The sequence below is a fragment of the Gambusia affinis genome, linkage group LG13, assembly GCF_019740435.1.
Source record: "Gambusia affinis linkage group LG13, SWU_Gaff_1.0, whole genome shotgun sequence".
In the NCBI taxonomy this organism is placed as follows: Eukaryota; Metazoa; Chordata; class Actinopteri; order Cyprinodontiformes; family Poeciliidae; genus Gambusia; species Gambusia affinis.
In genome coordinates this window covers 9,483,246-9,500,404 of record NC_057880.1, presented here as the reverse complement: position 1 = coordinate 9,500,404, position 17,159 = coordinate 9,483,246, and the positions used below count along the sequence as shown (strand labels likewise).

Genomic DNA, 17,159 nt, shown 5'->3' with positions numbered 1-17,159 from the left:
TAAATACATTAAAAAGAAGATGCCTTAGAATGGTTTTGACAACAAGACAGGTTACCTGTCGGGTTTATAGTTTTAGCTGATATTTCCACAAGGTTCAGTTTATTTCCATAAAAGTAAACTGTCTGGTGTTTAGCCAGAATTGTAATTTCTAACAGAATTGAATACTTTAATACAGCAGCAGTATTTTGTTTTTGTTTTAAAACACACAGATGACCCAGGACTGACAGAATGCCACAGAGGCAGACGAGGAGAGGTGTTTAATTTGTATTTAAAACCGAGTTGTCATTAAATTTGTCTAGTGAGACAACAATAGAACTCAAAAGCCCTGTATCTTGGTGTTATTTGTGTGCCATGAATTGTGCAGCTGTACAGCTCATCTTTAAGAGACCATGTGTGAGTAATTAAGTGTTTCTGGGTTTTCGTCCAGCTCACTCTGCTGTATATAATATGCTTGTCAATATCAGCTGAAACAGGCTTTTATTTAGGCTTCTAATAAATTTCTAAAATCCTGCAGGGAAAGCTGTCAAAGCAAATGCATACCAATTTAAACTCGGAAGACTCATAGCCGTTTAGATATTGTTTACACGTATTTTCAACGATATAATGACGACACTGGAAGCACTATAAGCCAAAAAAGTCCTTCGCTAAGAAGACCTCGCACTAAACCTCAAGCTGCTTGGATTTGTTGGCTCCTTCACTTTTCCTCCAGACTCTGGATTACCTCTTTGTCAAAGGAGAAACAATAGTCAAGTCCTTTTTCTCCTCAATCCAGATGGCACTTCTGATAGCTTCAGAAGTGTTTTATTTAGGAGCAGGTTAACTCTGTGAAAGTCATAGAGTCATTTCTCTGACAACCGTCCAAGTCTCGTGAATCTCCCCCAAAAGTCTCGAGTGGGCTTTGTTTCGAAGTCGTCTTGAGGCTGTGGCTGTCCCTACGGCTTGAGTAATTTATTTGTGTGCTTCCCATTGATAGGTTTGAATATAGCCCTTTTCTTTAGCATTCAATTGTTGTGGCTTGCCCTCTTTATGGATAGTCTCAACAACAGTCAGGTGGAGAACTGTCAAGTCGGTGAAAGTTCAGGGTTCACAGATGACATCATGGCAAAGGCAAACAAGACAGAAGCTCACAGCCTTGTTGAAAAGGGGAACAAAACCGGAACACGTTTAAAAATATATGTTTATAACTGGATGAGCCAGAGAAATCTTACTTTTGTCTGAGCACCTCTCCAGTATTTGTTGATGGTCAGTGCTTAAAGGCGGGGTTATTGCAAATTGCTGTACATAAGCAGCGTTTGTTAACACCCCCAAGTAGCTCATCGGGAGCAACTTTGAGGCCTGTTTTCTCATTAATCTAATTTGCAAAGTGCCAAAATTCAAACGGCCACTTTTTTTTTTTTTTTTCTATGTGTTTGAAATAATTACAAAGCTTAGACTTCACACTTTCAGAATCTGTAAACGTCTCTAAACGTCCGCGGGGAGTCTTATGTAAAATTTTAATTTTCTGAGAAACTGAATTTTGGGTATTCATAAATTGTAAGTTGCACTAATCAAAATATACATAAGTCAATTCCTACACTACTTCAGTTTGCATCTAAGGAATTCATATAGAATGAGTTTCATGTTTTGAATCAAGTTAGAGAAATGGATTAGTTTTTTAAAATAATTTTACTTCTGGTTTTACATTCTATTTGAAGGACTGGCCTTGGATGTTAGGAAACATGCAGTGCAGCATTTTATGATCATCTGCATGCAATTTAAGTTGCTTTCTTTCAAGAAATACGTAGAGAAAAGAAAAGATACTTACTAAAATGGAAAGAGTTGTATGTCAATATACAAGATGCACATAATATCAGTCAAGCTTGTTGGAGCTCATCACACACCATGCGTCACATTAGAAACCACTTAAATGTCACTTGTAGAGCAATAATCTGTGCAAGCAGCTCACCGGAGGAATCACAGCAGCACAGAAAAAAAAAATAAAAAAAATACTTTCCCTGCCGTCTCTTTCTTCTGCAGCGACTAAAACCAGGAAGGGTATCATTTTTAGTCATTTCGCAGTTGCCACAATAGAAAAGCCACACAGCTTTGTGTTTGTCTGCCCGCGTTTCTTTGGCCTGTGTGTAAGTATGAGAGCAGGATGTGCCACACACACACACACACACACACCCACACATCTCTTGTGCTTGAGTGGGGAGCACGCTCGGTGAATGTGACTGAACAATGAGTTCAGCCGAATGAGGACTGGAGAGACGACCTTGCTTATAACCCAGATAAACAAAGATGCAGATGAGCAGCCGCAATGAAACAAAAGGCAGCAGAAAGAGCAGTGTTACATCAGTGGCAGACAGAGAGGATAATTACAGCCACCCTCCTACTCCCTCTTTGCTTCTCAAACATCCTCCTCTCTTCTCAGAGCTTTCCCAGTGTCTTTTTTTTTGTCACTTATGCTCCCTCTCTCTGTGGCTCGCTTGCGTCAGTGATTTCTCCTCTTGTCTGTGCGTCTCCCCGGTTTTGCCTGAGATCGTTTCTCCTCTCAAATTCTTAACTTTCGCTGTAATTAGATAAATTTTTCGTCCGTCACCAGCAGTGAGAAAAGTGTGGAAAAAGATCAGTGTTTAGCTATAGGTGGAAGGTTCTCCCCTTCCGGATCCTGTTGTTATTTCTGCTCTCGCATTTGCAGGCAGACGGCTACAAATGCACCCTGCCTTGTGCGTGCTCGGCGTTTGATAGGTGAGGATTTAATTGCTAAAGTCAGTGAAGTGAGTCACTGTGGTCAGACCTAAGTATTAATAATAGCCTGATACGTAAAGCTCGGTGGATTAGAGGAGCCAAACAAGCAGAATAAGGCTGTTATAGAGACAGTGTAATGTCAAGGAAGTAGGTATATATGATAGATAACAGATGGGGACTTTTACTTGGCTTTTTAATTCTTGTTCTACTTTCACACTATCTGCTTAAGGAACAGACATCTTAAAAGTGAGAGTAAGGGACCTAAAACACCAAGCCAACAATCTGCTGCAGGCATAGATTAAACACTGGAGGTGGCAGCTGGAGGCTGCCTTTGTGGTGTGCTGAAGTTATTTTTCTTTTCCTTTTTTTTTTTTTGTTGTTGTGTGTAATCCTTAGATGAGGGGAAACTGAACAGGTGGTCTGGTTTTGTAACACATTTCACATGTTGTTTCACCTGTTGTGTTATATCTTCATGGACTTAGCATAGGATGAGTTTACCAATTAAAGCTATAACAATTATCAGTGTTGCATTCAAATGCATGAAGACAGTTACATGTACTGATTTAAGCAGCTGACTGTTTATAAGTGGCAAGTAATGTGTTGCATGGAATACAGTACTTTACTGCAGAAATGCAATGATATAGTTGCAAAACCGTGTTTGGAACATTAAAACAGGCAATCTTTTGACCTTCTATTGGTGACTTACGAAAGTGTCAATATGTGTTGACCTTTTTCACATTTGCCAGCTTCCAACAACAGTGTCAAAGAATTTCACAATAGCTCATTGTCCCTCAGATTTTCAGAAATTAATGTTACCACAGATGCCCAGTCCAGTTCACCGACTAGACATGAATCGTCATTTTAACACATTATTGTGCTTCAATCTGAGCCAAATTATTGTAGCTCTGCCTGCATGGGTCATAGACCGGCTCAAGTCTTGTTTCTGTTAGTCTTTAAGGTTTTCTTGTAAGATTGTATTTGGCTCCATTCATCAACTTTACCCACCTTCTGCAAAAGCCTCCCTGTACCATGGCGCTGCCAACACTGTGCTTCAGAGTGGAAATGTTTTATTTGACTGACACAAATAGTTTTCAACTACAGATAGAGTTTTGTATGTATGCTACATGGCTTACCACTCTTTCATGAAGGCTCTACACTACAGCTAGTAGTGTAGAGTTCCCCTGGACCTTTCAATGTTTTTTTTTTTTTTAAAGGCTTTGTTGGCTCTAGTGGGCTTAATTTGGAGTGGTCAGACAGGAAAGTGGGTAATGAGAGAGGCACAGTTTTATTGGGTCAGGAACCGAACCCGCAACAGCCACGTCGAGGACTAAGGCCTCCTTCTGCGGGTTGCGCTCTACGCCTGCACCACCACAGCACCTTTAACTTTTTCTCTGATGAAAGCTATCCCTGCTGGTCAGTGTTGGTGGACATCCGTGTCTTGGTACATTTGCAGTTATCTCACATTCTTTCCGGCCTCAGAAACTCTCTTGAAATGTTCTTTTACAGCCTGAACCTCCTTATTGTATCTTCAGAATCATTTCTGACCTCTGTGCTGTGTCCTTTGATCTTTATGCTGTTTGATCATTGATTAATAAAAATGTTGAAAATCAGCATTCTTTTCCCTTATTTTGCTTACTTCACAGTTGATGGATTGCAGTTTGTGGTTGTATTGTTACAAAAAATTGGGTTACAATACATTTGTGGGACAATCTGTGAGTTTTGACAGACAAATTCAACTATACAGTAGTTGTTCTGGCACTAAGTTAAGGAAGGTGGAATGCCAGATTTATTAAGACCGCTCCTTGTGCCAATGCCATAGTTCAGCTGTGCTGTCAAGGTTCAGCCACACAAAGGTCTGATGCATTTTACTAATGGCATATCAAAAGAATAACTTCAATATTCCCGTTTCTGTCACACTGCTCTTTCAATGCTCTCTCAGCCCTTCATCGGGGAGCATTTATAATGATGAAAAATGCAAAAAAAAAGAAAAGAAAAGAAACCGCTGGCTGAGCTGCTGCACAGTTCTGTAAAATGTGCTCAATGCTGTCGGGATTGTTCATAAACCCTCAAACTTACTCTTTTGTTCTCATTGCCTGGTCCTCTGCAAATGAAGCCTTGAAGTGAAGTTCCTGCCAGGACCTCCTGCTGAAGCTGTTGTTGGTGTTTAATAAAAGCCTGGGACAAAAACATCCTCCTCCTACAGTAGTCACACTGGGAGGCCTCCATAATGGTGTCGACTGTACCTGCAAGGGAGATGAAAACTTTTTTTTTTTTCCCCCTGTTTTTGTGTAAAGTGTCAAGCATATAGTTTGTGTGTGTTACAACATTATTTTAAGAGGTGGCTCGCTGCATAGAGGAGAAGGAAGCAAGAATCCAATAGTTTGTTTTCAAATCTGCCCAACATGAATTCAGAAAAAAGCTTGGAAACTACATTGCTGGAAGCATGCAAATGGTACCATGATGGTCAATATTCTCAAAACTTTGAAACATACCAAGTATGTGGAGTTTATTTTACCTACCAAAGCCTGATAGCAGGGCATTTACACCATAGAAATGTTATTGTTATGGTTAAAGACAGGTTTAAGTAGTTCAACATGAGATATGTTGGCTTGGCCTTTAAATGTCCAACATTATAACTCAATGGCATAGTTGTGTGGAGTGCTGGACAATCATGTCTTTTTCCACTGGCTACAGCATTATTTCTGCTGATAACATTTTGCCAGAATCTGCATCTGGAGGAGTCTAGTAAAGTCCATGCCTCAATGGTTAGGCCTGTTTTGACATCAATAGAGAAAAAAAAAACACCATTTGACAAGTGGTCATAATGTTAAGCCTGATTTCGGTAGGGTTTTGCATTGTCAGATAATGGTTCTAGTTACTCATTTTTAATTTGACATGTATCCAAGTGTTTGCCATACATTTGTTGCTCGGTTCTCCATGCAGGTTTCTCTTTCGTCTCATTCCCTTTTGCAAGTTGGGAAAGTGTTTGAATATGGAGAAAAATAAAGATTTTTTTGCATCGGTGAGATGTGCTGCTCAGGTCTCCGATTCATGTTGGCCCCACCTCGGCTTACAGGACTTTAAGAATATGCGGCTGATATCTTGGTGCCAGATACCACAGGACACTTTTAAGGGATCTACTAAAGTCCAATCTTCAATAGGTCAGGGCTGTTCTGACATCAAAAAATGGCCATTATGTTATTGCTGTAGACTTTAGTTCTTCAGTAAAAAGATGGGGTGGTATTCTGTCCCTTTATGACATGATCACCTCAACTTGGAGAATCTGCAAAAAAAAAAAAAAAAGGTTTTAGATAAGTTATGTGCAAACAGTGAAAACATGGCCAATTCGACGACACTCCTTGTGCATCTGACTGAAAAGCTCAATTTAGCTTCTGTCTCTTTAAGGCCCTGTTCTGAGTACACTGCAAGCATTTTCAAACACAGAGGACGCATATGTACTTTGAAGTGAAGCCTGGCTGAGATCTTATGCTATCTCGAGTCAAACTTCTTGAAAGAACTTCTTTTTTTTTTTTTCCCACTGTATCATTGAATAAATGAATTTATTTCTTGCTGAATATTATCCTAACACCTCTCTTGGATCCAAACAGCAAAATCAATCCCAACATAAAAGAAAATATACAACTCTCTGATCTAAGCAGAAAAGCCTAAACTTTAGGGAGCAGCAACCATCCGTGCCAGTAAAGCCCACAGTCAGGCTGGACTGATCTGTGTTGTTACAGAGAACCTTTCGAGTCGATACAGCCAGAGATTAACAGCCTCCATGACTGGACTGTCCCTTCTGCTGCTGCTATGCTTATTACCACACACATAGCTTCAGCACTATGCATCACATCATGCATTATGCAGAGTCAGGGCTGCGCTGTGTCACATCATTTCTAATGCACCTATTTTTGGTGGTGTGCCACACGCTCAATAGGTAAGATGCAAATATGTTACGCTACGATAAGATGAATAGTGAAGAAACAAAATCACTGCATTACTAATAAGGAGATGCAAGGTGTTATTGAGAGGGAGAATACCTATTATTGGTGTATTATTCATCCTGTTCTTGTTCTTGGACATACAGCCCATATAGAATAATGCCCAGAAATTGTTTTATTAAATATACTCTTCCTATACTTGAATGTGTCCTACATAGATATTTTTCGTTTTATGAATTCAGGCCACATTTATTTCATAAACAGCACTTCCACTTACAACAGAGCAGACTAAAAATTACGCAAAAATGTCGGCTACATGACGATGGGGCATTTTTCTCCATGATCCTTCTCTAAATCACAATATTTGCATCACGCTAATCTTTCTTTCTTATGAAGTATATGAATGTTGATCTTTTCACCTTGTGAAAAGTGTTCGCTGCAAATCCTCATATACACCTGGGGCTGCCAGTCCTTATGAATGATGGCTGCTATCCATCTCAATCTTATTTCCTCATCAAACGGTATAAGCCACTATGACAAGTTTGGTTTGCAACTTTGTGCGTTTGGTCAGCTGTGACAATTTTCACTGCAAAATCAACTAAATAAAAGCGATTTTAGGCTTCCATCTGTTTTTTGACTAATTTTAGAAGAATTCTTTCACACTTAAGTTGTTTTGGTGATTGTAAAAGCAGAGTGGGCTGCTTTCTGAAGTGCATGATGTCTTGCGCAAAGGGTCAATTGCTTCTTTGAGCAGGACTTACTGTGTGTGCGTGCGAGTGTGTGTGTGCTTGGGTATGTCATACCTTCTGTCCTTTGTGTCTTTGCTCTGCACAGGGTGTGCTGCCCAACCCCTTGCTGACCCCTTGGCATGCACAGCAGCAGGGCTTGATCCGTACCAGCATGCCCCAGCGCAGACACAGTGAGTTACTAACATTCTTTGCTGACGCTTCTCTAACGTTCTATAACAAAATGCATACATGTTTAAAAAAAAATTCAACCAGATTTTCAGTCAATTGCATATTTATTGTGTTTGTAAGGGATGTTTTTCAGCTACAGGCAAATTTTGCTCAAACCAGATTATACCGGAGAGTACATTATATAAAAACTGGAAAAATTGACCCACAAACAAAAGAATAAGCAAGTAACTAAACAAATAAATGGAGAAGACACACAATGTATATAAAGAAAACAAGATTTTTTTTGTTGTTTTTATTGTTTTTATTTTGCTCTGTGAAAACTGTGATCTTCAGTGTGGCCACTGTTGTTGCTGAGTGAAGAAGAATTGAACTTAGCTATTTTTGGTACAGATGAGGTGTTCAAAAATAAGACAGGGAGGAAATACGTGAGAATATTTTTCAAAGAGAACTCCAGACCTCTCGGGCTGCGAGAGAGCGAGAGAAAGCTAAACGTAGCAGACTGAAAGTACTCATTTTTGTCCTTTTGAGCTTTTAAACTCTGTCATGGAACAAGCTAGGTTTGAGGTAAGGGTATACTTGAGGCATTATCGACAGACTGATGTTTCTTAGCACTAAACAATTTATTTGATAAATATGCTAAACTCTGGTTGTTCTCTGTTTTAAAACAATATTACCTTCAGAAATGCAATAAAATATTTTGAATACTGTTTTTAAAGTCTAGATCTCAAACAAATCAGAGTCGACAACTGAACGCTTTACTGGAGATGAGTAGTAAGATCCAAATTGGTGCATCTCTGCTATTGATTTCTTTTTCTTTTGTCTTTTTGTCGACTTTCAAGGCACGTCGTTGTTAATTTGGTGATGATATATCTACTCCAGTTTACAACGGGGATAGTTTCAATATGTGATGTCCATGAGGAAAATACCAGTTTACCATACAGGCAATGTATATTCAGCCCTTGAAGAGTAAAACACACAACACACTCTTTGCTATAAACATAAACCTGAAAGTAAACCAGTAGGACTTTATTAAAAATGACGAGACTGAAGAAATGTTGAGATTGTTGTCACCACCAAAAGCTTTGTTGAGCATAACAACAAAGCTTTTGTGAGTAGTGGTGATGTGTTAGTGGATAGACAAGGTAGGCAAAGAACAATAAGAATTGGTGAATAGCCCTCTGAAAATGCACATATGTGAGTGAAAAACACAAAGGGAAGAAAGATGCGAATAAAGCAATCCACGCTGCTTTCTTTTTATGTCTCCCCAGGACTCAGCCTTTTATTGATAAGAAATATGGAAAAAAATGTACATTTATTTCAGCACAATTAGGTTATTTCAATGTTTAGCAATTTTTTTTACATACATAAATATAGCTGCCAGTCTAATAGCAGTGAACAGCAATTTTTTTTTATTTTTTTTTTTAGAAAAAAACCCAAAAGAATATTTTGCCCGTGGAGCTTTTTATTTTCAGATTAAAGAATTAGACATTGAAGTTAATTAGAAAAATCCTAACTATACTTGACATTGCAAGAGTTAGTTTTTTTTCACCTAACATATGACCTTGTTTTGAAGCTTTGTTTTACTTCTGGGAAAAACATATCCAGCACAGTAAAAAGAATAAATAAATAAATAAAATACATAATTCTTTCTCTTTAACCTGCAGCTATTTTTATCCACGCTGTCTGTCTTCAAAAGCCCGTCCTCCTCTCAAGTCTACAGTCTCTGTCTCTCAAAAAATCTGAATGTGATTGAACCTCTCTCATTCGTTCTCCTCTGCCTTTGCCTCCTCACTGCGTAACGCCTTGGGCTAGGAGTGGAACATCTAGTGCACTACTTCACTGACACAGCGTGGTACAGTAACCCTTTCTTTAATGTGAAGATGCTGCTCCCTCAGACCAACACACCGCACTGGAGTTTGGCGTCAGAGGGCGCGACAGAAGCATGTCATTGTACAGCTGTTGGCATGATTTGTTTTTGGTTTTTCAGCTTTTACTTTGCACAAATTCTCCATTGATTTTGTAGATGATAATAAAGAGTCCTACGGTGTCTTGTAAAAACCTTTTTTGTTCATATTTTGCCACAAACACAAACTTTGACAGATTTTTCTGGGGTGGGGGTTTGTGATATGCCAACATAAAGAAGTGCATGCGCACGGAAGAAAAAAATGATAAATGGTTAAAAAATCTTTTTGCAAAAATGTAATAAAAAAAAACGAAAACTGCATTACACAATGTTTTGGAATAGGCTGAATCCAGATCTGATTGCGAGACTTTTAACTTCTTTACAAAGAAGTGCAGTAGATGTGGAAAGCTGCTAGAGACATACCCCATAAGACTTGCTGCTGCATCTGGGAAGGCTGAAAACATGCAGCGCGTTTGAAAACCATATTTCTTTTTTTTACTTTTGCTCCAAAAAGTCATGCACTACTATTTTAATCAAACCCAATGAAATCCTCAAAAAAACTTTAAAGTTTGTTTTGTGTTGAGATTAAAATATGAAAAGTTCAAGCATGAGTGTGAAAATGTTTGTGATATACAGCTGAGCAGCTTTGTGGTTTAAAAAAAAAAAAAAAAAAAACTATTTTGTTTCCAACTTTGATTTGTCTTGTTTATTTATGCCATCACATTAAGTCCTGTGCATGTTTTTCTTTTTTTTCCTTCTTTCCAGCTTTATCATTTAAGGTTCAAAACTCACTCACATTTAGTAATGATCTTGTGTTAATGGGTGCAGATACATTTCATACCTGTAGTCGTCTGTGTAAAGCATGAAACAACTTCTCTTGTTCTTTTAACTCCGATCCAGCCTTCAGCATGGTACGTCACAATATTGACGGTCTCATCCAGGCTTTTGCTACTATCATGTCCTTCAGCAAACTCTCACAATTTCTCAGTCTATATATTCCCCTTCCTGCATGCTGTTTTCCAGTCACTCGCTTACTCCTCGTGGTGATTGAAGCTGCAGACGAGACAGATCGCCGTTGGCCACGACATCTTCCAGGTGCCGCAAATTGGCACTTGGGTGAATTTCTGTTAACGCGATAGCTATCATTAGAAGCTGAGATATTTACCTGCATGACAGTGCATCAGAAAGCTCCGAGTGATTGCTGCAAATTATTAGTATCTGGAGCAGACACCTGTAGATGCAAATAATTACTGTAGGCATGTCATGCCGCCATCACACACTGTCTCCCCCTCAGCCAGGAGGAGGTATATAAATACGCTGTGCCATGTGGGCTAATGACATGCCTTACAATTAAAGGTGCCAGGTTACTGACATGCTTCCATTAATAGACTTTTCAGACCGGATTTGTTATGAACTCCAGATGAAACGTAGAAATAAAGTCGGCTTTTAAAGTTTCTCAGCGTGACTGCAGATGAGATCAAAACATGAAATGGGATAAAAGTTGTGTTTTATCCACTTTGTTGATTATGCTCATGTCGCTTGTTAACAAAGCGCATGGTGACATCTGCTAATTGTGATTTGTCTTTTGAATTACCGGAGCCATCAAGGAGTTCTTTCTCTCTTACACTGAATATGCAAAAAACAAACTAATAACATAGTGGAATGGCAAAGATATTATGCCCTTATGCAAGAAGCACCACAAACATTTATTCATAAGACAGTTTGAGTTGCAAGTCTTTGACAAGAAAACAACAGTTTCACTTGGCAGAATTGGTCCAAAAATAAGCTGCAGTGTGGCAGGGGGCCAGGAGATGGAGCTGTGGTGCCTAACATTGTACTCCAACCCACAGCAGAAAATGACCACTGGTGGAAACATACACAGCAAACTTGACCTGTGCAGCTATATATACATATGTGTGTGTGTGTGTGCCTCCTTTGAGATCCTCTTACCTTCTACTCAGAGGAGTATAGTTGTGCTAAGATGGGATTCAGGCTCATTAGTAGCTGTTCATGGTTTCAGGTGGGTTGAATACTGCAAGATCCTGCCAAGGCACAGAGGTCCCGAAAGACCAGCTGCTCAGATATCCAGAGGTAAAATATGATGGCCATTGATAGTTTACAGATATATGTGAAACTCAACGGCTCATGTTAGAAACAGCATTACGTGTCTGTATTGATGTTCCGGGCTACTTAGAATATGAACACAAATCGACTTTTTCTGGAATAAATCTGAAGTGGACGTGAAGAAAAGTTGAAGTTGGCTTGCTATGTTGTATAACCCCTTGAATTTATTTGTGTTTTGTCACAGTACAACTGCACAGTTGGAAGTTTGTGTGGGGATTTATAGTGATAAAATAATACTTGTATTATTTTACTTTTATAAAAGATATGTCGGATCCCAGTATGAAAAAACAGTATGGTTTCAGTATTTGGTTGGCTTTTGTAGTTTATTTGCTTGAATAGTGGTTAATTGCGGCAGATTCCAGTATTAAACAATAACATCACAATTTTGTGTTTTTCCTAAGTAGAAATCTGAAAAGTGTGGCAAGAATTTTCTGGAATAATCCCATCTCAACCCTGTGTAGATCCACCCTTCATTGCAGCTGCTAGGCTACGTTGCTGTCAGCATTGCACCTTTTTAGCCAGTTTTATTTGCAAAATATCTCAGTCAGGGGGAATTGAAAGTGTCTGTAAACTATTCTTTTCAAGACTTCATAGAGATTTTTTGTTTTAGGTTTTGACTTGGCCATCCATACACATAAATATGCTTTGATCTATAAAAAAAATCAAGCTAACCTTGTAGCTGCTGTTGTATGTTTATGCATTATTTTTCTCTAAATGAAGTCATTTTGAACAAAAGAGCAATAAAGGTTATGCTAATAATTTGCCACTCAACTTGTACTATTTGCAGCTATATTTTCTATTCATCTTATTGGATTGATGTCGTGCTGGAAGGTGAACCCCCATCATAGGTTTATCAGTTATTTTGACATCCTGCAACACGTTTCCTTCAGATGGGACAGCTTACCCGACTCAGCTAAAAAAGAGGGAGCCCCACAGCATGATGCTGCCACCACGAGGTTTAAAAATCCAGACCGAGTGTTTACGTTTGATGTTCATTATTATTTTACACCACATATTGCTTTTTGCATGTTTAAGGTGTTACTTTGTGTTGGTATGTGATATGTTGAGGTTTGTTGCTGTAAAATGAAAAATTCCATAAGATCTGAACGATGTGGGGAAAAAAAACCCCACTGTATTGTTTTGTAAAAACAGTTCTTTTAAGGCTGGAATGTGAAGAGATCGGAAAGAAGAAATCACTGCAAAACCGGTCCTGGTTTAGACAGCTTCAGTTTAAAACTGTAAGCATCTAAAGGGAAAAGTGGATATTTATTGTAATTTTGTTGTCTCTAAGATACCTCTGGTTTAATTGTCAGGTGGTTCAACAATCCCACATGCAAACTAAAAAGAGTACAACATGAAAAACTTCTTCCCTGCTTGTTTTTAAACCTTTCCTGTGTGTCGTTGCTTTTTCCCATCTTGGGAACCGTTAGGGGCCCGTCAAAGAAAACAGCCTTCATTTTGAAGAGTAAACTAACAAGTGGGGAAAAAGGCAGAATGTTTGTATGCTTTCTGATTTGAAAATTCATTCACAGCAGCAAAATACTCAGCAGCGTGGTTACCATGGGGATCACAAACACACCACCTCTGAAATAATGACTATTTGCTGTTTTCTCTCTTTTATTTATTTATTTATTTATTCCTTTTTCTCCCGCAGCCTCGAACACTACAGCCTTTCAACCCCTATCTCAACGAGCAGCCGCACCAGGAAAGACTAATAAAAACTCCCCGCACCGAGGACCACAGTAAGCTCACGCGGAGCAGATCAGAGGAAGTGACCTGCAAAGATAATGACTGTCCTTTAGAAGCCACTAAAGTAGACGTGTCAGGGGCGGGTGGCTCTGACAAGCTGAGTCATCTGCCCAGGACCAACCTGCGCTGCCCTCGCTCCTGCGCTCCATGGGGAATAACTGGCACAGACGGTCCAGCGTCAGCACCTCCGTCCGCTTCGCAGCTTGGGCGGAGAGCTCCCGCTGCGCCAGCACAGAACTCTGATGCGCCGAGATCGGCTCGCCCTCGCACGCTGCAGCCTCCTCGCGTCCACAAGCCGACGTCTTCACCCACGTCGGATTCAGTTGGTGTCGGCGGCCCGGCCTCTCTGAAATCGGGCCGTTCTTCGGGGCCTCCGGCTCACCAGACAAAGCAGCTGCCGCCTCCGACGAGAGGCCTTCCCTGCTTTAACGCCGAACCCCGGGGGCAGGCTCCAAAGCTGTCTCAAACTTCACTTCTTCAGCCTCTCAGAACTTCAGAGCCTCGCTGAAATTCACAGGGAAAGTTGGGGAAGGTGTCATTCAAAGTCTTTGGGACAGTCAGGATCCCTTTGAGTCATTCCTTCCTCCCAAAGCCAGATAATTCCCCAAGGAAGCGAATGACATTGTCAATGAAATTCAACCTCTTCTTTCCAGGCCATATTAGTTATAGGTATTTTTTTTCCTTTTCCTTTGACTTATCTCGATAATTAAGGGTTGACTGTAGTTTTGTTCCGTGACTGCTAATGGTGCAATTTTTACATGGGCTGCCAAAACTTGATGGTAGGATGTGTCATTCAGAATGGAATTTATATTACTAGTCAACTTCATTAGCTTTGCACATGTCAATGAATACTGAAGGTGAAGGAAAACAAGTTTCACACTTTGCACTTGACTTTTTTGTCTTTTTTTCTTTGCAACAGCCTCTGGCTAATTTCCCTTTTAAAATTCCAGGACCTGTTGACTTTAGACAGCTTTGCCCTTTGACACACAGGTGCATTTGGTTTTTAAACACTGACTCAATGTGATTGTGACCTCTGCTGTGCCTTAGAAGGCCCAGGGGAAAATGGGAGCGAAAACAAGAAGTGAGACTGAGTCCGAAAAAATAAAATAAATAAATAACAGGGGGAGGAGAGAGAAAGAAAAAGTGAAAAGCACAGCAGCAGACTGAAAAGCTAATTTGTCAAAGCCCTCTGAAGCTTGTCACTTCCGGACAGAGAATATGTGCATGTGTAAACGTGTTTGTTGGCGTGTTCATATGCTGAGTGGAAGGGCTTTGAAGAGCAAGGGAAAACAGCTCCCCCACCATAGCCGTGTGCGTCGTTGTAGCTCAGTTCACTGTACTGTGCTTATATTTTTGGGTAAACATTACAAACTCTGCACATATTAGCAAAAGGGGTCGTTGACCCTCTGCTGAAATGCTTTACAGTGTAAATATAGCAGCAGAGAAAAACAATGCCCCTCTGTTAGTGAAGCTGTGTCAATAGCAGTGTCCCGGTCAAAGCAACAGAACACATCAGTATAATTACGCTTAAAGGCATGAGAGTGTGCATAAGTAGAAAACACTAAGAAGAAAATGGTAAGTTTTATTGGAATAGAGTCACTGTTTGAGAACGTATTTTTTTTAATAGCCAAACTCAGTTCTACAAGACAAAAACAGAACCAGATCTGTTGATATTGCAATTTAAAGTAGACGTAATGAATAAAGTTCATAACATGTCCCAGTGTGCCAAGTAACCCCTGAATATTGGAAGTTGCAAGCAATTTGTTTCCATTACTCAAAGATTGAATCCAATTCGGTTTAAAACAAATGTATCCTTCAGGGACGTTACAAAACAAACAGATTTGGTTTATGTACAGAAATATAAAAGTTAAAAAAAAGAAGTGTCTTTAAAATGATCTAATTTAACAACCTATGCTGCATAAGAAGAGAACACTTTGTGCTTTTGTAATTTTAGTTGGGTTTTTTTTATGACCATGTTTTTTCAGTCACAACTTGTCATCATCATACTGACCACTCATCACTTACTACCTGGAAAGGGTGCATTCTGTACCGGCTACAGCAACTGAGTAATTTTCTACATTTTAGTCATAGTTTTCTATAAAGTGCTGCAGTTATGTGCCTCCAATAAATATCTTTCAGGAAGAGGTCAGCTGAGAGATTTCATGTGATCTGGCAGTTAAGTAGCCATGAATTAGGATTTAAATGAAAACGAACGAGGAATAAACTACAAGTGAGATTTAAACGCAATTCGCAGAAATGCTTAACTTCAATGAAAAATACCACTCACACGATATGGTTTTAAGTAAACCAAACCACGGGGCATCATTACAGAACTCATTATTTTGGTATGCAGTTTGCACTTCTTCAGCTTTTACTACCTTGTAAAGTGAACACTTATTGACTTAATTGCAACTGCTAATGGAGAGGAAAAACAACAGCAACAAACAAACAAATGTGCCTTGAGTTGTTTACCAAAGGAAGGGTACTTTTGAAGTTCAGCTATCTACTTGTAAAGGTACACTGGATGCAGACTGTTTGGTTAGCATTTAGTTTTGCTCTAAGCTGCTTGAGTTTGCCATCTGAGTGTCAATCTGTGTATGAGTTGTTCTTCTGTTGGCTGTTCCTCTCCATCCATGTTCAAACCCGGGAGGAACAAGACTTCCTCTTGGAATGAAAATTGGGCATAACTTATTTTCTTTTTTATATGTGATTTTAAAAAATTGTTTTAGTATATTTTGACAATGGTTAATTTATATATATATTTGTTTCCTTCCGTTGTATGTTAACAAAATATATGTATCTGGTTCGAAAACTATACAAAAAGTAGTTTTGTTTTTTATTAGAGCTGTACATTATTTTGAATTCCAATCATCTGTGCATTATGTGCACTGTGGCAAAAGGCTGCTTGGATTTTGCTGGTTAATTAGTATATTATAATTAACCAGAAAACTTAGGCTTTAAGACTCAATATGCTGAAGATAGCATACAGTGGTGCGTGGACATTGTTTTTGAAAGAGCAGAGTAAAGACAATGCTGTTAAAAAGTTCAGTTAGCACCCAATATTGAAGAATAAAATAACAATTACATGTTTTTCCAATATTTTGAGGTCCTTGTATTCAAAATGCATTTCTTCTTGTTCTAAGAAAACAAATTGACATTTTTCAGGAAAACCTCTCACTTTAATACTGCTTATTTGTTATAGCTAGTGTGTGGGCAGTACCTGATCAAAACCCGCTGCTTGACGCCCAGCTCAGACCTGTTGACAGTTGTTCAATGTTTCACATGCTGAAACAGTGTCAGTGGTGTTGCAAGAAAAACATAATTATAAATGAAAAAGAACCAAAAAACAAGCAATATTCTTATTCAGGGCCCCATAGTATGGTGGCATGATATCAAAACATATTTCTGCCAACCCTAATCCTAAAGACCAAATAATAACAGCAGTTTAAGAGGGATTAACTAGAAAATTCCTGAAGAAATTTAACTGGGGCCTGCCAAAGTGTGCCCGTCGGTTTGGACCCAGCGTTGTGATGCTAAGAATTAGCATCAATGCTAAAGAAAGCTGCAATGTAATCAATAGCATGTGGAGAATCACAAGAATGTTAAGTAAGCTGGACATGCAACATTCAGTATGATAAAGTAAGTGTATTAGCTAAAATGAGCAAATATGCTAATATAAGCATAAATACTTTCAGTAGCATGTGGGGTATCATTAGAATGTTTACTGTCATTTACTTACTCCATTAAGTATACTAAACATGGCTAATAAGTCTGAAAAATAGAAAATAGCTTATT

At 39.1% G+C, this 17,159-nt stretch overlaps 1 protein-coding gene across 8 annotated transcripts in view; it reads left to right on the top strand.

Moving 5' to 3' along the window:
* Window positions 1–16,823, top strand: part of ccser2a (coiled-coil serine-rich protein 2a) — a 56,374-nt gene extending 39,551 nt beyond the window's left edge. For 4 of the 8 annotated variants that reach the window (XM_044136338.1, XM_044136336.1, XM_044136335.1 and 1 more), the window contains one exon: window positions 13,270–16,823. In XM_044136338.1, the coding sequence (XP_043992273.1) occupies window positions 13,270–13,872 (603 nt within the window). In that variant the 3' untranslated portion in view covers window positions 13,873–16,823. Of the gene's footprint in view, window positions 1–7,505; window positions 7,591–9,252; window positions 13,211–13,269 lie in introns of those variants that run through there. The other 4 variants (XM_044136341.1, XM_044136343.1, XM_044136340.1 and 1 more) reach the window with 4 other exon arrangements.
* The last annotated feature ends 336 nt before the right edge of the window (window positions 16,824–17,159 follow it).